This window comes from Glycine soja, chromosome 6, assembly GCF_004193775.1.
Source record: "Glycine soja cultivar W05 chromosome 6, ASM419377v2, whole genome shotgun sequence".
Taxonomy (NCBI): domain Eukaryota; kingdom Viridiplantae; phylum Streptophyta; class Magnoliopsida; order Fabales; family Fabaceae; genus Glycine; species Glycine soja.
This window is the reverse complement of record NC_041007.1, coordinates 33,630,866-33,652,995: the sequence shown is the minus strand read 5'-3', so window position 1 is coordinate 33,652,995 and position 22,130 is coordinate 33,630,866. Positions and strand designations below refer to the sequence as shown.

At 31.5% G+C, this 22,130-nt stretch overlaps 1 protein-coding gene and 1 long non-coding RNA gene across 3 annotated transcripts; one reads left to right on the top strand and one right to left on the bottom strand.

Annotated features, from left to right (window-relative positions):
- The first annotated feature begins 1,354 nt into the window (after nt 1-1,354).
- On the top strand, nt 1,355-3,982 carry LOC114414143. Its single transcript, XM_028378482.1, has 7 exons — nt 1,355-1,864; nt 1,974-2,072; nt 2,346-2,489; nt 2,601-2,711; nt 2,989-3,197; nt 3,262-3,424; nt 3,540-3,982. Exons 1-7 carry the CDS (start codon nt 1,385-1,387, stop codon nt 3,720-3,722), a joined length of 1,389 nt encoding a protein of 462 aa, XP_028234283.1. The 5' UTR covers nt 1,355-1,384; the 3' UTR covers nt 3,723-3,982.
- A 9,110-nt stretch (nt 3,983-13,092) lies between these two features.
- On the bottom strand, nt 13,093-21,109 carry LOC114416803. 2 transcript variants are annotated; one of them, XR_003667586.1, is made up of 10 exons: nt 20,887-21,109; nt 20,254-20,352; nt 18,605-20,175; nt 17,481-17,556; nt 15,580-15,700; nt 15,414-15,490; nt 15,183-15,322; nt 13,479-13,715; nt 13,317-13,398; nt 13,093-13,219 (listed from the first exon to the last, which is right to left on the bottom strand). It is a non-coding gene; the product is annotated as an uncharacterized LOC114416803 (long non-coding RNA). The 2 variants fall into 2 exon arrangements; XR_003667587.1 differs by having other exon boundaries at nt 15,183-15,281.
- Between the last annotated feature and the right edge of the window lie 1,021 nt (nt 21,110-22,130).

The window sequence follows — 22,130 nt, the reverse complement described above, 5'->3', positions numbered from 1 at the left end:
GAATCATGTTTGATAGTGAGGTAGAAGAAGTGTTTGAGTCGATGAAAAGGAGCACAATATTATGAAAAATTAGGAGTAATAATATTTAGTCATTTTTTAATAATTAATAATTAAATTAATAACTCATTTAATTAGAGTTATTTGTTAATAATCTATTAGGAGGACCAAAATCACAATTTTATAAGACTAGGGAGATTGAATGTTACAATTAAAATATAGGGGAACCTAAATCATGGATTTGAGAAACTAGGGAGACCAAAATTATAGTTTAACCTTATATATAAGAATATTATGTCAATTTGTATAAATTTGATTAAATGATAATTAGCAATAAATTGCATAAAAGGATAATAGTAGTAAATGATAATTCAATTATTGAATAGGCATTGATTTTATAAAATTAAGCTGAATGTTTGCAATAATTATGATTCGAATTCGAACAAAATATTGACAAAGCAACATATCATGAGTTCATGACATGTGTCATCTAAATCTCTTTGTAAATGACAGTGTACTTTGAGCCTGAAGAGTGTCTCTTGGATAACTATGTGTTACAAACATGAGAATGAATTTTCAAATTTATTATTATAGATTTTCAGTTACAAAACTCCAATTTGACACTTGATTTATTAAGGAGAACCAAGTTGATTGACACTTAATCAACATTCATTGCTTCATGAATAATTATTTAAATATAGAGAGTTGAAACCATAAATAAATAAATTTAAATACAAAGTATAATAAAAACGTCACTTTAAAAAATATAGTGAAGACAATCAATTAAGATATATATATATATATATATATATATATATATATATATATATATATATATATATATATATATATATATATAACAACATTAATGAAATTCATATGCATACATGATGCATTTAAGGCTGATAGAAAGACCATTGAATGCATATGGAAACATAGTAATTGCTTTAATTAATTTCTCTGCGTCATCATCCTGTCCCTTCCCATTCACGTCATGTCGTTCATATATTACCTTAGCCATAGAGACTAAACTTAATTGTCAGCAGTAGAGAAACTGTAATGTTGCACATCAATGTCATCATTACTTATCACCTTCATTAATTCTCTCCGCCATATATGATCCTTCTATTTGTTCTGCCAACTATATATAATATACCTGGTGTTCAAAAGATATTTGATAATAAAGAACCTAAATTGTAAAGTGTTTTAATAAAAAATATATGCACAAATAGAGTAAATTAGTTTTTTAATTATTATTCAATTACAAAATAGTATAGATAATAAGTGGCATTGACATCTTGTTCTATTCTTTATTTGCCTTGTAGTAACTTATAACACATTTGTCTTGTAGGGTGTGCATGTATGTGTTACAAGGAGAAAATCACCAATGGATCAAGAAGATGAAACCCTAAAATGTAAAAGAATTGGTAGTGATTATAGTAGAAGACCTATTGGAAGACCATGCAAAATGCCATATCCAAAATTGGTGCCACAAAGAGGACTTGGAGTGGCACAACTTGAAAAACTTAGACTTGAACAAGAACAAAAGGAGAAGACAGCTGTAATAGCTGCAATTGCATCATCATCCAATTCTGATATCCCTTATGATAAGCATCCTTCAAGCTCTGTTTCAATTGCAAACAGTCGTGGATATAATGCTGGCTGGCATGGCGCTCTAGTTTTGGGGCATGCAACTGGGCCCCAGTTGCGGGATCCCCATGATTTGGAATTTGGGAAGAAGAACATTGGGATGAATCCTCGATTGACTTTTGCATCAACTTTGCCTTGTGAGTCCAATACTATCATGCCCTTCCCGAATTGGGTGCAGCAAACACAACAACACCAACAACATCCTTTCTCATCAACGGTAAGATGTTTTAAAGTTTGATCTCTCTCTTAAATTTTCATAATGATTGACATCTTTTAGCTCATTCTCTTCCTTTGAAATAAGAAAAGGATTGGCTTAAATTGTGTAGGTGGGTGTCTCCTCAAGGACTTCATCAACAATTGTGCCTCATTCCTCAGTAGAGCCCTATTCAAACAACCAAACCTATGTTTCTAAGAGGCTAGATAAGGTATTTACAATTTCTACTCTCAAATGATTAATTTAATTACTTCAACAATTCAATTTTTTAAGGTAGTGTTTTACATCAATTTTGTCCATATATCTCAATAATTTTGTTCATTCAATTGTTCATATATATCCTCTCTTTTAATAGTTATATAGTAATTTTTTATAATTTAGTTTTTCTGATTAGATTTTTGCATTGGAATTTGTTATAACTAAGGACTAATACCATTTAAAACAGATGGCATATTTGAGCCTTAATCTTTTGACATTGGTGCAGATAATAGGGATTAAAAGACCAAACCCATTCTCCGTGAAGAAAACACCTCTGTCCTCATCCAATTTAAAGCCTTTTGAGTCGAACCCTATTAGGCCCTTCCATAATTGGATGCACAGAACACAACAACATCCTTCTTCATCAATGGTAACATGATTTAAAATTTGATCTCTCTCCTGAATTTTCATACTGGTTGGCATCTTTTATATATAACATTCCCTTCCATTGAAATAAGAAAGGTTTTGCTGGATTGTGCAGCTAGGTGTAAACTCAAGGACTTCATCAACAATTGTACCCTATTCTTTGTTAGAGCCACCTTCAAACCCAATCTATAGTGGAACCTATGTTTCTAAGAGGAAGGAGGAGAAGGTATATACAATTTCTACTTTCAAATGATTAATTTAACTACTTTAATCATTCAATTTTTTGAAGGTAGTTTATTTTTACATCAATTTTGTTCATATATGTCAATAAATTTGTTCATTAAATTTTTCATATGTATCCTCTCTTTTAATGGTTATATAAAATATTTAAAAAATTGAGTATTTATGATTAGATTTTTTCCTTGGAATTTATAATAACTACAAGCTGATACAATTTAGAACATATGGCATAATAGAGTCTTAATCTTTTGATCTTGGTGCAGATGATATGGACTAAACGACCAAATGCCTTCTCCCTTGATATTCCACCTGTGTCCTCTTCCAAATTTAAACCTCTCAGTTTCCCTAATCCTCCTGTGTCCTCTTCCAATTTTAAACCTCTCACTTTCCTTGATCCTATGAAAGCAAGTGAATCCATTTCATGCAGCAGTGGAAGAAGATTCAACTTGGATTTTGGCAATTCAACGATAAGGTTGGTTCAACTTTGATCGTTAGAGTTTTGATAATTGTTTACAATTTTGCATGTTCATCTGCAGGGAAATTCCTTCTCTTTCAGCGTCCAACTCAGAGCTGATCTCAAAGAAAAATAAAAAAGGAAAGAAGAATATTGGTGGAGATTTTCACACAGTGGATCCTCCTACTCGATGCTCATGTTCCAAGTTAAAGTCTCCTTCAGGTTTCGTACCATTTCACCACCAGGTATACCCTGATTTTGAATCTCTATTTAGTCACTTTAGGAAAATTTCACATTGGCCATTATCCCCATTTTTCTGATTTCAGTGTTTATTCTTAACTTCCACTTTTTTAACTAAAGGAAAAAATGAAAGACCAAGTCCCTCCACCATCAAGGTACAATCAACCAAATCAACAAAAACTTGGGTACAATGGCATCCCTTCATCAGCAAAGATGGCACAAATTGGACAACAATCTGATAGGTTTCAGAACTGTAATGTGGTGGGAGAAAGTGTTGATCTTGATCTCAGTTTGAAGCTGTGAACATCTTCTTCCCATTTCTTGTGGTGTCACTTTTAGGCAACTGTAATCTTGTATGGTTATGTTTTATTTAATTTCTTTGTTTAATGACTTTGTTTATGTTAGCCCTAATTTTGGCGGAGCTTTGGTTATTTTCTATTTCCTTGGTTTACATTTCCTTTGGTTAATGCTTGACGGGATGAATGGGTAATTGCAATGAAAAACTAATTTGTGTTTAATGCACAAATATAATGGAATAGAACAAATTTCTTTGATATCTTTTATTTGACTCTTGCTAAATTAAACAGACATATATATATTTTTATACATTATGCTAATGTCAATTCTAAACATAACATAATTTTATATACAAATTTATTTTGTGTTATTTGAAATTCTTTAATTTTAATTGTTATTGAAAAAACATTTTGCATCAAAAAATCTTCTACAATAATTCTAGCATCTTAAAAATTGATTGAGTTTAATATCCAAAGAAGATATTGTAATATATGGTATTTTAAAATAATTTGAAAATTTAATTTCTCTTTCAAAATTTCCCATTCAAACATACGGATATAATTTTTCTTATTCACAATTATTTTTTCACGAAAAAGTAAAACTTTATTTAAATAATTCAAAATATTTTTACAGTTTAATTTCTATGTACTTGTAGTTTTTAAAAACTAATATTTACCTTTCTTAATTACATTGGCGGTATAATTATTTATAAGAATAAGTTCAAAAGAGTATTATTTTGTTTGTTAATCTATCGTTTTTTATTTAAAAAATACAAAACATTAGTTAGAAATATAAAATTCACCTTATTTTTATTATTGTTTCAAAATTTAATTCTCTAACATATGTATATATGTTGTATGTGGTCTAATGTTGGTTAGTTGGGGGAGTAAGCTGGAAGCCTTATATAGTTAATTTTTTTATTATGCTGTTAATAATAACGGGCATGTTATCACACGTATATAAGTTTCGCTTTTTTTTTTTGTTAATAAAAAAACAATATACAGAGCTCCATTTTTGTTCCCAATTTTTGTTTTCACAACAAAAATCATCTTCTTCATTCATAACAAGGGATATCAACAATGAGTTGAGATGCTAAGGGAAAGAAAGGAGAAAACCATGGCTCTTGCAAGAATGGAGATCAAAAAATTCGTTGGTGAAATAGATAATTTCAGTCTATGGGAGGTGAAGATGAATGCATTGCTCATTCATCAAGACTTGGATGCAACACTTTCAGAGTCAGCAATCACAACGAGAGAAGAGAAGAGACGCGTAGAGGTGATGAATAGGCTCATAGTGATGTAGCTCCATGTGGAGCTTGTAGGTCTTAGATCTTCATCATCAATGGAGTCTTTTGCTTCTTGAAGATCAATGAAAGCGGAATGGAGAAGGAAGAAAGATGATTGGAGATGCCACTTCAAGGAGAAGATAAGTCAAGAACAAGCTTACCACCATAGGAAACCATGGATAAGAGCTTGAAAGTAGGAGAAGATGAGTGGAGGGAGAATGAAAGAAGGAGCACGAAATTTTGTGCCTCAAATGAAGTCTGAACTTTGAAGTGTAATTCTCAAATGATCAAAGTTGATAAAATCCACACACATAGCCTCTATTTATAGCATAAGTGTCACACAAAATTAGAGGGAAATTTGAATTTCTATTCAAATTTCACTTGAATTTGTGGAGTCAAAATTTCACTAATTATGATCAGTGAATTTTAGCAATGGTTCAGTCCACTAATCCAAGATCAAGTGCAAGATTTCTCCACTAAGTGTGCTTAGGTGTCATGAGGCACGTAAAACATGAAAGACATGCACAAAGTGTGGCTATATGATGTGGCAATGGAGTGTAGCAAGAAAATGTTCACATTCCCCTCTAAAATTTAATTGAATTGGGCTTCTCCCAATTCAATTAAATTTATTTCCCAACACACACATCAAATATTCACTTCAGGCATGTGAAATTACAAAATTATCCCTAATTCAAAAACTAGTCTAGGTGTCCTAAAATTAATAATTAATAGTTTTGATTAATTTATAAATAACTTAATAACTCAATTAATCAGAATTATTTGTCAATAATTTATTAGGAGGACCAAAATCACCAATTTATAAGACTGGAGATATTAAATGCTACAATTAAAATCTACGGGGGACAAAAAACATGGATTTGAGAAACTAGGGGGAACAAAATTGTAATTTGGCCTTATATATAAAAATACTATGTTGATTTGCACAAATTTGGTCAAATGATAATTAGCAATAAATTTCATAAAAAAGATGATAGTAGTAAATGATAATTCAATTATTGAATAGACATTGATTTTATAAAATTAAGCTGATTTTTTTTTTTTTGCAATAATTATGATTCAAATTCAAACAAACTATTGATGAAGCAACATATCATGACATATGTCATCTAAACCTCTTTGTAGATGACATGTATACTTTGAGCCTTAAGAGTGTCTGTTGAATCACTATGTGTTACCTGGGAATGAATTCTCAAATTTATTATTATAGATTTATAGTTATAAAATTCAAATTCAAAACTTAATTTATTAAGGAGAATAAGGTTGGTTGTCCCTTAGTCAACATTCATTGCTTTATGAATAATTATTTAAATATGGAGTTAAACCGATAAATAAATTTAAATAAAAAGTATTATAAAAACTTCACTTTAGAAATATAGTGGGGACAATCAATTAAGAAGTATATATATATATATATATATATATATATATATATATATATATTAAAAATATTGTTTGCATGGATGATGCATTTAACGTTTGAAAGAAAGACCATTGAATGCATATGGGAACATAATAATTGCTTTAATTAATTTCTCTGCATCATCTTACCGCCCCTTCCCTTTCATGTCGTTCATATATTATTTTTCCTAAAGTGGCTAGTAATTAACCATGAAGATTAAACTCAATTGTCAACAGCTAAGAAACTATAATGTTACTCACCAATGTCATCATTATTCATCACCTTTGTTAATTCTCTGCGCCATATATGATCCTTCTATTTGTTCTACCAACTATATATAATATACCTGGTGTTCAGAATATACATATAATAAAGAACCTAAAGTGTAAAGTGTTTTAATAAACAATATATGTACTGATAGAGTAAATTTGTCTTTTAATTATTATTCAATTACAAAATAGTATATATAATAAGTGACATTGACACCTTGTTCTATTCTTTATTTGCCTTGTAGTAACTTATAACACATTTTTCGTGTAAGGTGTGTATGCGTGTTACAAGGAAGAGTGATGAATCAAGAAGATTAAACTCTAAAATGTAAAAGAATTTTTAGTGGTGGTGGCAGAAGACCTATTGGAAGACCATGCAAAATGCCATATCCAAAATTGGTGCCACAAAGAGGACTTGGAGTGACATGACTTGAAAAACTTATACTTGAACAAGAACAAAAGGAGAAGGCCTCTATAATAGCTACAATTGCATCATAATCCAATTCCGATATCCTTTATGATAAGCATCTTCAATCTCTAAAATTTCATGACTCCAATCAACCTTCTTTGCCAAATTCACTTCCTTCAATCACTGTTTCAATGGCAAACAGATGTGAATCTGATGTTGGCTAGCATTGGGCTCTGGTTTTGGGGCATGTAAGTAGGCACCAGTTGCGGGCTCCCCATGGTTTTGAATTTGTGAAAAACTTGGGGGATGAATCCTTGATTGACTTTTACATTAACATTGCCTTGTGCGTCCAATAATATCATGCCCTTCCTGTATTGGGTGCAGAAAACACAACAACTGTAGCAATAATGACATCCTTCTTCATCAAGGGTAAGATATTTTAAAGTTTGATCTCTCTTGAATTTTCATAATGATTGACATCTTTTAGCTCATTCTCTTCTTGTGGAACCAGAAAAGGCTTGGCTTGAATTGTGTAGGTAAGTGTCTGATCAAGAACTTCATCAACAATTGTGCCTCATTCCTCGTTAGAACCCTATTCAAACGAAACCTATGTTTCTAAAAGACTAGATATTTACAATATTCAAACGAATATGATTCATTTAACTTCTTCAACCATTGAATTTTTTTAAGGTAGTGTTTTACATCAATTTTGTCCATATATCTCAATAATTTTGTCCATTCAATTGTTTATATATATATATATATATATATATATATATATATATATATATATATATGATCCTTTCTTTTAATAGTTATATAGTAATTTTTGATGATTTAGTTTTTCTGATTAGATTTTTTCATTGGAATTTGTCATAAGTATAAACTAATACAATTTGAAATAGATGGCATATTTGAGCCTCAATCTTTTGGTATTGGTGCAAATGATAGGGTTTGAAAGACCAAACCCATTCTCCCTGAAGATAACACATGTGTCCTCTTTCAATCTTAAACCTTTTGAGTCCAACCCTATTAAGCCCTTCCCTAATTGGATGCACAGAACACAACAACACCCTTCTTCATCAATGGTAACATGTTTCAAAATTTGGTCTCTCTCCTGAATTTTCATAATGGTTGACATCTTTTGTCACTTATAGAAAAACTTTTTACAACGCACTTTCAACGTCGGTCCAACAAATCCATCATAGTATATTCAGGTCGTGACATTTTTGTAATTATGATGTTTCTAAATGAAGACGGTTTTACAAAAACCGTCTTTGAATTATGCGTACAACGGCAGGTCAGGGTATAACTGCCATAGAAATGACACTTCCACAACCTTTTTAAGAAAATCGTCGTGGTTTGTGAGTCTTTTAAGGTCTCGTGAACCCTTTCTTTGACTGAGTCACTTGTGCCCTTAGTCACTCACCTGTTTTTTTGCGTTGTGGTTGTGACCTCACTGAGTATCTCTTGTAACAGCCGTGTCTTTTAAGCTTTCCTACAAATAAATAATAAATAAATAAAATCAGTTAGGTCATAATTTCCCCACCATATAAACCAACTTTTAACCCAGAGCAGCTCTTACTAAACACCTTCTGTTCCTTTTTCTTCTTCTGACGTCCAAAAATCCTAACAGAACAACCAGAGGAGGAGCTCTAGAGAGCACCAGAAACACCACAATTGCTAATGAAGAACGCTTGAGTGACTACATCGAGGTAAGAGATGAGTTACTCACGCTTGGGTATTAGAATGAACATGTGTAGGGATTCCTAGATGATCAATTTCTTGGTTATTTTGGGGTGTTTTATGAAGTTCAATTATGTTTTCATGTTTTAATCGCAGATTGAGTGTGTTTGATGAATCAATTGGTGTTCTGATGCGAATTTGTTGTAAAGTTGATGTTCCTGTGTTGGGTGTGTACCTTAGGGATTAGGATTCTTTATAATTAGCATAAAAATTGTGTGATAGTCATTTTGTTTATATCAAATATGTTGGCCTTTCAATCTTGTTGATTTTAAAAAAAAAAAATTGCACCACAGTGTATACACGTACATGTATTGACACTCTTATTTCACAAACTTTATATTTTAATTCGCGTAGGTGATTTCTCATCATGAAATTCATATGTGCAAGGATTATTAGATCATTGAATTGACTAAAATCATTTGAAGAAATTAACTAAAGTTGTACTCACATTGTAATTAGGCATTTTCTTGATGTTGGTGACTTAGTTGAAATATGTTTAGAATATAGGTATACATGTTTTTCATATAAATCAATATAAGTATATATTTTTTTATTTGTTATATATATATAATACATTTCATATTTATAATATATATATATATATATATATATATATATATGCGCATGTTTACTATTTTATATTTATATATATATATATATATATATAATATACGTTCAAATTAATATATACAAATATATATATATATATATATATATATATATATTAATGTTTTTTATATATAATATAATATTTATTTAATGATATGTTTATGATTATTGTTCTTATTAATTATATATATATATATATATATATATATATGTATGTATATGTATATATTTGGTATTACATATAATTGTACAGTAATATGTTATATATATTTGTTTATAAATCTTGAAGTTAGAGGTGTTATGTTATTATTATAATACATTTTTATCTAACTGTTAAATATATTTTGTAATTAGTTAAATTGTGAAATGTTAAATTGTAGACATGAGATATGATTGTGAATGAGTGAGTGATTAATATTTGTAGTGATATTACTTGTCTTGTGAGTTATGAGTTATACAGTAACCCGATCAATGTTTATCTAGAGAAAATTTTTATGCGCAGAGTTAAAGGAAAAGTGTGGGGATTCCTAGTTAGGATCCTGAAGGGTTAAAATGTAGCACAACTTGTTAAATATGTTTGAAATATTAGTGTGAGGTCGTGGGTATTGTATAATTCATGAACAGAGTCTGAGTACAAAAAAAAATATTTTTTTAGGGGTTGGACCTGAATCAGGAAGGTGAGGCCCAAATGGATTCTTCGGAGTCTAGGCCTTAGGGGTAAAGATACTCAGTTTGAATGCTCCTTTAAGCCTATGTTGATCACATGTGGTTGGAGCATTCTTGCAAAACAGAGTAACCATGACTGGTCACCTTATGATTTTACTTAGTGAGAGTGACTTGACATACTCATTGTGTGGTGTGTCTTGTTATGTACTCCTAAGCGCCCCAGTGTGACTTTTCACTGACATGGTATCACATTACATATAGATTTGAGTCTTAGTATAATTATTGCATAACGCATGTGAATTGTTTATTATGAAATCAGTGAATGTTGTTATGCCTTGATTGAGTGGGTGATTCATAAATAATGTGATGGGTGACTGAAATATGAAATTTAAATGATAAAGTGTTGAAATAATGTGAATTGAATTAAGTTGAGTTATATTATAAATGGTTGTATAATGTATTTTTATTATGTTTTTATTTATGTGTAATTTATTTATGTGTAATTTATTTAGAAATGTGATAACTCACTCCCAGTGTGTGTTTGTATTTGGGCTTATTGCCATTTTGTTTTAGGCGAGCCAGCATATGATGAGTTACATGTTGGAGATGGAGAAACTTAGTCTGTGATAGGGATATGCTCTGATAAGTGTGACATAGGGGGCATAGGATTTTACTTCGCATGTTATAATTTCCATGAATGATATAATTGTGTTATGGTTTCTATTTTAGTTTTTTTTATTTACTCAGAATAGACGACCTTGTGTTGAGCCGAGATAACTTTATCTTTTATTTGAACAATTTCTACTATGTTTTCACTAAGCACTACTACAAAATGGTCATTCTACATCGATTATATTGGTCATTCTACATCGGTTATGGACCGATGTTGTAGAAGATGTCGTAAAAGGGGGGTAGGTGTTCTACATCGGTCTCCGCGACCGATGTAGATTGGTGTTAATTCTACTACGGTCTCTTGGCCATAACCATTGTAGAATGACATTAATTCTACTACGGTCTCTTGGCATGGACCGATGTAGAAAGCAATAATTTAACATCGGTTGTCTAATTGACCGATGTAGAATGTCCGCCATTCTACATCGGTTTTGGCCGTTCAACGTTGTTGAATAGGCAACCGAGGTTAAACATTCTACATCAGTTTTCCAGCTAACCAATGTAGTATATTCGAGAATTCAACATCAGTTATCCTAATAACCGATGTTGAATTATTTTTTTTTCCTTTTTCTTCATGAATGGCAATTACAAATGTTTACATGAACCTCGGTATTATCGACAGTTTATAATCATTAACTAGCAAATTGTAACGAACCACGAAGGTTCCTATTCTAACTTTATAGTGTATACAACATATATTGTATTCATATATGTGTGTGTGTGTGTGTGTGTGTGTGTGTGCATATATCACTTACTACCTGCAAACCAACTATATCTCATTAGATATCTAGGTTATATATCTCATGCTCAATGCAACATATGATGAATCAAATACATATATCAGTGAGAAATGACTTGTTTCCTGCATTAACTTCAACAACAGTGAAAAACTTTTCATCACAATTCAACAACTCAATAATTGGACCGTGAACTCCAAAAATGTTATACTCCTTGCAGATCTTTGTAACTAAATTCAACCCTTTTCTCACATCTTGAACATCATAATGTCAAACATGGTGATAGGCAAACAACAATCTGTGACTAGGGATTGACTGGGTTGACCCATGACTCACAAGTTGTTGTTTTTATCATCTATTTATTCAAACCGTGTGAGTATTTTTGAGCAAGATATATTTTACAATTCAGATACACCATGTTAAGGATTCTTGACAATTTAATGGCATATACAAAAGGATATGTTAGAAAGAGGAGTTACTCACACCAGGAATTGCATGATCAAGACTCTTTTCAGCCTTCGAAAGTTTACTAGTCGCTCCAAGCCTCTTTCCAAATCATAGCCTTATAGGGACTATTTGGAGTAAATTTATCACAATAGAAGCCATTGCAGGTGTTTATTTGTTACCCCAAAGATGAAACAAATTAATTTAACAAAAGAAATGAAGTGAACACACAACGAGGTCCATATAAGAGAAATAAACTCATAAAACAAATTAAGTTTTTATTACATTTTTCTTGAAATTCATTAATGACAATAATATATATATATATATATATATATAAACTTGATTCAAATTTAATATAATTTTAATTTTAAATTTAAATTTAGAAAATATTATGAGAATTATTTTATGTAAATGCACCTTAGAAAATAAAGTCATAAATAACCCACTACCAAAAGATTCAAAATGATATAAGGAGATGGGTTCAAACCACTTGCATCTACATCAATATGGGACTGTAATTCACTTGAAAGAGAGACCAGAGACATTACTCTACTCTTTGTATTGTGATGTTATTGATTCGGTGCCATCCACTTGAAAGAGAGACCAGAGACATTACTCTACTCTTTCACACTTCACCAAATAATATACCAGGGATACCACCAAATAATATACCAAGGATATCAAAGATTATCATGGTAAAAGAATCCTAAGTTTAAGCAATGCATAAGATAACCAATTTTTAGTGCTGAAGCACTTTAAAATATTTAAAACCCACCGCATATATTGCCACTAAACCTGGCCTCACTAAGCTGTTTATATATTTTCTCTTTACTGTATGTCATCACAATATCATTACACTTTCTCTATACATGTGCATATAGTAGTATGTCAATACATAAATGAATAAAAATGCTAGTTATGAATATAGAGAGTCACATAACTTATAATAAAAGGGAAGCCTGGTATACAAGGCTCCCACTATTGTGGATATGGGAATATATACTAAAGAAAAGGATATCTCTTTTGAGGACCATTGTTTGGTAGTAAATCACGAACTTGTTTAGAATAAAAAGAAGAAAAAAAATCAGGTCATCAATCAAGCAAACACCAGTTCGCAATCTTCATATAAGCACCATATAATACATACCTTTCAAATCTTGAACTTCATTATACAATTTCCTATTTTCAGCTATAACTACATGATAATTTTCAACAGCCTTAGCTAGACCTTTCAACTTGATTCCTACATATACACATCTTGTTAGTTGTAAATACATCTAATCCATCATAAAATAAATACCAATGATAAATGACGAAAATTTTTAAACATTGTATCCTACCAAAGTACTTGAATTCCTCTAAGTAGTTTCTTTTTGTTTTTATCACATCATCTTTGACAGACTTCATGGCAGCTCTCAGTTCCTAAAAAGCATCAAATTATATGGGATAGCACAAGAAAAAATTGGCGACCATAAATGAAACGGCAATACAAAAAAGCAAACCTAGAAAGCTCCAACTTGGAAATTTACAATAGTTTGATAGGTATCCTCTTTATTCTTCCATTTCAAAAATCTGGATTCGGAAAATGCCTCTAGTTCCTTCACTTGCATTCTTGCATCTACAAGATGAAGCTTAAGTCCCTCTATTCTTTTTTCATATTCAGCTTCAGATTCAGTAGCTTGCAATTCTAACTCTGAAACATGTTCTTCATGTGTTCTTTTGGCTATTTCCAAGTCTTGCTTCAATTCAAAATTATTGAAGGGAATAATTTTAGCAAGGAGTAACTCAATCCCTCCTTTTATATATATACATACATACACACACACACACACACACACACACACACACACACACACACACACACATATATATATATATATATATATATGTATATATATATATATATATATATATATATATATATATATACACACACACACACATGCATGTTTGCCATAAAAAGGAAAGAAAATACTTAATTTATTCTTATTTATAAAATTCAAGTTTAAAATAATTATTGTTTCTTTTTATAAAATTTAATTTATAATATTTTTTACATTAATTATTTTAGACTAAAAATATTTCTCGTTAAAAAAGAAAAAAATATATTAACATATAATTAAAAAAAATAAATATTAATAACAATAATAATTTAAAAATAAATTAAATTTAAGATAAACTTATTATTATTAATTAAATTAATTCTTTTTCTAATCTTAATAAATAAAATAATTAAATTTTATATATCACTACTACAAAGTAGACTTTCTACATCAATTATAGAAGCCTTTCTAATTCGGTTTTGACGCATCATCGTAGCCAGCGATGTAGAAAGTTCGTCGTCCTACTACGACGGTTGAAGGACCGTCCTAGAAAGAATTGGGTTCGAAGACAGGTTTCAGCCCAAACCCGATGTAGCATCCTGACCGTTCTACATCGGTTATTAGGACGACCGATGTAGAATGTCAGTTTTCTACATTGGTTATCCTAATAACCGATGTAGAATGGCCATGATACTACATTGGGTTTAGGTGAAAAACGTCATAGAAGGCTACCTCTTGGTAAAGCATTCTACATTGGTTGTTGTTAGGATACTACATCAATTTTTGGAATAATTGATGTAGAATTAATTTTTATTTTATTTTTTTGCTTTTTGCTACTCTAAAATCACTATCCTTCCCAAAAACTTACAAGGCCCCCCTCATGTTATCATAATATAGTAATATGTATATGTTCTTGTATGTGGCAATTAGAATATACAAATGACATGTATCACTTAAAGCATCAGCTTATGGGCTTATGGCTACTTCAAAATTATCAACCAAGTGACTAAACCAATACATGAACTTCAAAATTAAGAACGAACTAAATTGGATTATCAGCAGCATTTAGCTTATTGGCGATAAAATGCTCCACTAACTAAAACCACAGACCTGTTTCAATATCAATCAAAAGATGAAAAACACAGGCCTCACAATTTTTTTCTTAAAGAAAAATTTAAATTCAATATGTATACTCCATACAAGTTCAAAGATCATATTATGGCTTGCCACATCATAATAATGAGATAAATTGTTACTCATGACCATATATAATGCTCCATCAGATGCAACAAATCCAATACTATGATCAGAATGAAATTTGATTTAAACCTTATCATCATCCAAAATGTTTTCTTAGAAAATTGCAAAGCATTATGCACTGACCTTTCTTTAGGGTTGATTTTTTCCTTGACCACAGCCCGTTCACTATTGAGCTATGATGCAACCATCTCTAGAAAAGGCAAAGGTAAATTAAGATTGAACCTGCCAAGCAAAGCGTTTGCTATTCATGTCCACTTCAAAGTCTGAGCCACAACAATAGGGAGCAATACTCATAAATCATAATACAGTGGAACTTCTAAAACAAATTAATAGCTCACTTCAATAAATACATACCAATTAGATAAAAATCAATGATTGGTGAGTTTGGATCTGTCATAAGTCTCCTATACGGCTCAGGAAGTGAATGAGAGCTGCAAACATATGATAGTTCCAATGTTACACTAACTGAAGATTAGAAAGCTACAATTTACAAAAATAGTAAGTTGTGTAGCAAGCAAACCTTGCAGCAGGAAAGACCCCTATCAATTGGTTTGAATGGGGTACCCAGCCTAAAGCTAATATCAAGTTCACCAAGGCCTTTGAGATCAGATGCAAAGGGGGCATGGTGATAAGGATAAAACCTATTTTATAACAAAATAAAATTCATAAAATAAGACATGCAATTCTTGTAGATGCACTCTGGATCAAGAAAACATGAAATTCACAGGCAATAGAAGTGTATATATATATATATATATATACATATATATATATATATATATATATATATATATATTTTTTCTTATTATTGTCCTAGCTGTGATTTCCTAAGTTTTAACTCTAAAAAAGCAACACAGTGCAAAAGGTCCCCCCCCACCCCCAAACCTAGTGGGTCTAGGAAGGATAGGTATATGTAGCCTTACCAGTGTCACACAACAAATATTAGTCCAATAAGTTTGTGTTGTGGTTAATATGGTGATGAGACAAAAGTATTAAAGGTCCAAAACAGCATTTGTTCCAACATATTCAAACAAAGGACATTGTCCAATTGAAGTAGTACTTCGTAATCATAGGGTAGGAGTTAGAGATTTCCAATTAAAATCAGACATCAATATCTCTAATGTGTGCTTCACATTTTAGAAAAAACTAAGATGCTAAGTTGTAAATCAGCCAATACCTTATGGACCTGATCCTTCCAACAAATCAAGAGAAGTCACATTTAGAACCAGGTAGATAACAGAGATTAAATAAACAAAGTGCTTATTTCCACATATTAATCCCAACCAAACATACACTTACTTCAAAGTACTTTAAAAAATTCTGACCTTATTCATAGATCACGCATTGCAATAAAATTTTAGCCTCTTCATTTCTACTAAAACAAGTTAATCCATAAGACTATTGCAAAGGTGTATCCCTGCTTTATTGCAGGGAATATTAAATTTCTCATTTCCAATATCAATCCCCACTCCACTCATTTTAATTTATTGCGTCCTTCCCCCAAACTACAAACAACTAATATATAGCCTCTGAATATTGAGCAAACATTTTATGCTAGACACTAAATTTTAAGTTATGCTCAGTCAAGTTTTGTTCTTTGAAGATTAGTCACTCACTAGGTATTTTTCACTTATAATATAGTAGTATTAAAAAATTTAAAAATTATAGTAAAATGGTAATATTTTAATTATTCATAAATTACACAGAGAATTCTAATAGCCTAGCCTTATTCATCTGATCCAATCAATGCATTATTAAATCATATCAATCAACAAAAAACTATGGTATCAATGGATGAATTTCATTAAACCGTAAATATATAAATAATAATAATAATAATAACCCTTTCAAAAAAATAAAATAATAATAACAACTGCCTTTTAAAAAATAATAATATAATAACGATAGAGTATATGAGATTTTAAATGTATGAGATTTTAAATGTGGAAAAACCACGTCTCAGTGATATAGGAGTGTTTTTTTAATTATTATGCAAAATATGAAATTAGTCTTTTGGATTGTATAGACCAAGGCAGGCTATATATATTAGTCTCTTTTAGTAACTAATTTGTTCCATTTTTTTAAAAAAAAAAAGACTTATATTAGTGATTTTTCCAATGTAGACTTTTTTTATCATCAAGGATTCGATTAATTAATATACCCTATGTTAACTTTATCATAAAATTGGGTATTTGCTTCAAAGAAATTCCAAATATATCAGCTTTTTCCTACCTGCACATCTTGTGTTATTTATTTACAGCTAAAAGCCTAAAACCAACCACACGAGGTAGTTAACTTTTTTTTTAGTGTCTACAGAGACGTAAGAGTGAATGCTATATAGAAACTTTTCACTCAATAATTTCAAGAGACACATCAATCAATTTATATATGCAACATCAAGTTGAAGTTATTATCGCTAACCTGCAGCTCAATAGAGGGGCGATCCAGTCTATGCATTGTTGAATGGTTATCGCGCCTTTCAATTACTTGATGCATACTGAAAACAAAAAACACATTGTACTCAGATTTAAATTATTCAATTTTTCTTCTGCTTTCCTTTGAATCAATGAAGTTCTTATCATTGCTGTTATATAGCTCATTTTTAGGTGATCAACAATATTAATGTCAATAAGAACTTCATATAATATTGCCTAGAAAACCATTGACCCTTGTATTAAAACCAGTCAATTAAATTTGATTTTTCTTGATTGAAGATTACATAAATTATATAAGCATTCATTTTATTTCGTATTATATGTCTACTTCATTCATAAGATAAATAAAATCATGAAAGTTTGAATCCTAATTAGTTGAAGGGAGTGAATGTGATAAAAAGGGAATTAATATTTTATTCTGTCAAAGGTCACTCTATCAAACCAAACACGTCCTTACGGTTTATATCAAGCCTAGCTATTGTGTTGCCTGGAGATATAGATCGAACTAAAGCCTGAGAAGTGAAATGCTATAAAATACAAGTATTATTAAGTGTTAATGTCAGGTATTCTGCGTAAAAAAGCAAGTGTGTGACACAATTTGGAAAATATCATGCATGTTGCATGATTGGTAAAAGTAGCCAATCTTACATAGTACTTGAAGGATTTCTCATATTACTTTCTTTGGTCAAGCATTTCAGGAGAGATAGTTTAAGAAAACAGAAAGTTGCACAAATACTATTTACAACAATGTATATAGAGAATCCATTTTGACAAATTTTAATGTTTAAAGAGATAGTACTCCACTGTTGTAAAGAAAGGGAAATTTGTTGGTACCACTATAGTAGCATATATACATGGGCATTGAGTTCAGAAAAATCCATGACTTTCTCCTAAACTCCTGAGTCATGCAATCAGTCATTATTATCATGCATATACATTAAATCAATCTTTTCTCTTTCCCTCTTTGTCCATAATATAAGGAATCAAGGAAAGACAAAGAAGCATAATAATTAACACTTGAATAAAAAGACCTGGGCATCAGGTTATAAGTTTCCTTCCACAGAAGAAAATACAGAAAAGAAAGGAAGATAGTGATATGAAAATATATACCTTGAACTGGCATACTCAAAGAGCTTGCTAGTTGTAGAAAAAACAATGAGAGCTATGTGTGCATCACAAAGGGCTGACAATTCCAGAGCCTTCTTGAAAAACCCTTTGCTTCTCTTGGAGAAAGTCACTTGCCTGGAAGGAATTAACTAGTGAACAAATTTAGACCACTCCATAGCTTCTTAAACAAAATGAGATAAAAAAACAAAACATAACCAATTATTTTTCCTCAGTACCTAAAACTGCACTCACCTAGGAATGTAATTTTCTTTTGTTAAAAGAAAAAAAAAATCTTTCATATATATATATATATATATATATATGAAAGAAATTCAATATATATACCTCCAACACTAAAATCTAACCACCCAGCTAATTGTGCCTAAAGCTATCAAGATTCAAAATGCACTCACCTGGTGAGATCACCCATTCAGCAAACAAGTAATTAAACCCATCCACTTTAGGATACAGCCATACCCAAGACTTCATCCTAAATACCATGGAAAGATAACACATGATTAAATATCATATCATTTCGCAATCTCCACACACACCAGATGATGGTAAACGATACCATCGTCCAAGCCATACCTCCCAATTTCCCTCTCACCATCGAGGGGTGCTGCCAGTAGTGTGTTCTCAGATCATTAGGCATAACCACATGAGAACCAATACAGCTACACCAGTGCTTCCAGATCCTCTCTGTTACACAGCAAGTTAGCAATAAATGTTCCTCTGACTCCACATCTTTGCCACAAAACAAGCATAATCCAAGATCATTTTTCAGCAACACCCTTCTTTTCTTCAAATTCAGCTTCGTTGGTAGCCTATTAAGTGTAGCTCTCCACCGGTGGCGGGGTCTTGATCTACCAAAGATGCTTGTAAAAGTTTTCAATTGTCAGATTTGGTGAGTGTGCGTTGTAGCATAGAGTATGCAGAGGCCACAGAGTATAGGCCCGAAGAATCCAGCTTCCATCTCCACAAGTCATCGTGATGCTTGTTCAATGTAACCGTACTAGTAAGATCCTGAAAATTTTTCCACCTCCTCCACCACCTTTTAGCCTCCTCCACCCCCTCGTTTTCCACAACAACACCATCAAGCATGCTCCTTCCTCCTAATAAAAGCCCCTTACCTCTCATCAATGTATTGAGTACCCCTTCTAACTTCCTTGATAACACCTTTGCAATAGTCTTATAGATACATCCAATTAACAAAATGTGTCTATACTCACCAAGGTAAAAAGAATATTAAATAGACAGAAAAGGGAAGGAGAGACGGGCAAGGAACAAAGTCACCAGCATGCATCACACAATTTCAGTTTCAACCAAACTAGTCTTAAAACCAAGTATTCAACACCTTAAATTACGTCATCCCAAATTTAATCATCCAAGGTGAGAAAAGAGAAAAATATCACAAGTGCCATATTAAAGGTAAATGAAAGCCAACAAAATTTCAGGCTCATACAGTTCTCCAGGAAAATTAAAGCTAGAAAAGGAACTCACCAATTCCAAGAACAAACGCCTTCATAATAATAGTGCGTCACCCAACATAGGCCTTTAGTGTATTTCAAGACCTAAACAATAAATTGAATTAAGAACACCTAGATCTCCATATGAATCAAAATTAGTAACACTTCAATTTGTTAACTTACGACATCTTTACGTATAGCTTCAAGTTCCTCAAGAGTTTTGCCTCCATCTAAAAGCTTCAGCTTTTGGGATAGTTGTTCCTAATCATAGACTACAAAATCCTGCATAACCACTCACATGCTTTAAAGTAAGTTAAATTTTAGAGAAGGTAGAGTGGGTTTGATACTTTATTCATGCTTCAGCGAATCAACCCAAAGCACTTTAGCCTTGGTCAATCTAACAATTTAAGCTTTCTTGATAGTTAGTTCCCTTATTATTTAGATAAAAGAACAAACCCATCATTTTTAGAATTGCCCCAAATTGTTTACATTAGCTACCAAAATCCAAACAATGAGAAAAGGGGGGAAAACAGCTCCAATATACGTCCAAGACCAGTTAGGTTAAGTCAAGAACAAAATCCACAACTAATGCCTAAAAAATAGAAGACCAGTCTTGAAATTTGATTCAGACCAAATATATAGAAAATAGAAAAGAAAGGGAGTGAGAGAATAAGAGATCTAGAATACCAGACCTCACGAATCTCTAGTGTAGGCATATGTGGTAGAAAATCATTGCCGACAAAAAAACACATGAAGATAAAATCATCCACAATGCATTCAAAAACAATCTCAGGCAAACACTAGATTGTCGATTACCTGTTTGACAAGGTGAGTATGGATGCGCGTGTGAAAACACTATTGATGGCGTATAACCTAATAATTTTGAGACAGCAGGCTAGGGTTTGAGGTACACAATATGGGTGAGGTTCAGGGTTTGAGGTACACCATGTGGGTGAGGTTCAGGGACACCATGTGGATGAGCTTCAGGGAGGCAAGGCAAAAAGTTTGATGGAGACAATGGCTGAGGAAGAAACATGAATGGTCTACGGCAAAGGCTGAGTAGCGGCGCTGCGGGTTTAGGTTAGTTTTTATATTCGTAATACTACGACGGTCCTAGGTCAAAACCCATCGTTGACTTTGTTGTACGTAATTACAAGTTTGCCACCACCATACATAGAATGTACGATGTGAAAAATTATTTTTTTCCCCTAATTACAAAATTTCCACCGCGCCTTATATTAAAACGGTTCTCCAGAACCGTCGTAGATCGCGCGATGTAGAATGCCATAATTCTAGTAGTGTATAAAAACGGAGAGAGTACATGTTATATATATTGTGTTCATAACATTAAATTCTAGGACCTCCAAGGCTAGCTACAAGTCTTCAAGCGGTTCACTGGCCCATCATAAGCCTGAAGTGTCGTACATAGATTTAAACGAAATATATCCAACATTTTTTTTCATTTGATTCTTAAATTTTTCTCTATTTTGAATTATAGTAAAAAGTAGTAACTTTCAATTTTGATAATTAAATTTCTAGTCAATTTTTATTCATAACGAGTTATGTTTTAAGATATCTTTCTTTTCTTCAAATTCACTAACTGATTATGTAAGTTAACATTTATAAATAGAAATTTAGGACGAATAAAAATTGCATTCGTTCATAGATTAAGGCACGTGATCACTGCTTACAAAGAAATTTATCAACAAAAGACTACTAAGAAAAATCCATATAAGCCAATATTATTTTGTTCTAATCTCCTCATTCTAAAGTAATCATCACTTTAAAGTTTTATATAACTACCCTAAAGTTTAGAGAGAGAAAAGCAGTGACAATGAGAATAACTTATATTTTTAACAGAATATATTATTAATTAATAATTCATCTATTAATAATAATATAATATGGCAAGGCATTGCCCCAAATCCATCAACAACGACAACACATAAAAATAAAGAAATACCTCATTCTCTGTCGTTGTCCCTACCGCCAAGGTTTCAAGTGCATTTATTCTTGTTTGATACTTTCCCTCACGAGCCTTGAAAATATGGTTTTGCTTT

Bases quoted from the DNA above. Each gene is read 5' to 3' on its own strand.
- LOC114414143 (XM_028378482.1), top strand. From the start codon at position 1,385: ATGGATCAAGAAGATGAAACCCTAAAATGTAAAAGAATTGGTAGTGAT. The intron at 2,073-2,345 runs GTATTTACAATT...ACATTGGTGCAG, and splicing joins TTTCTAAGAGGCTAGATAAG to ATAATAGGGATTAAAAGACC. The intron at 3,425-3,539 runs GTATACCCTGAT...TTTTAACTAAAG, and splicing joins TCGTACCATTTCACCACCAG to GAAAAAATGAAAGACCAAGT.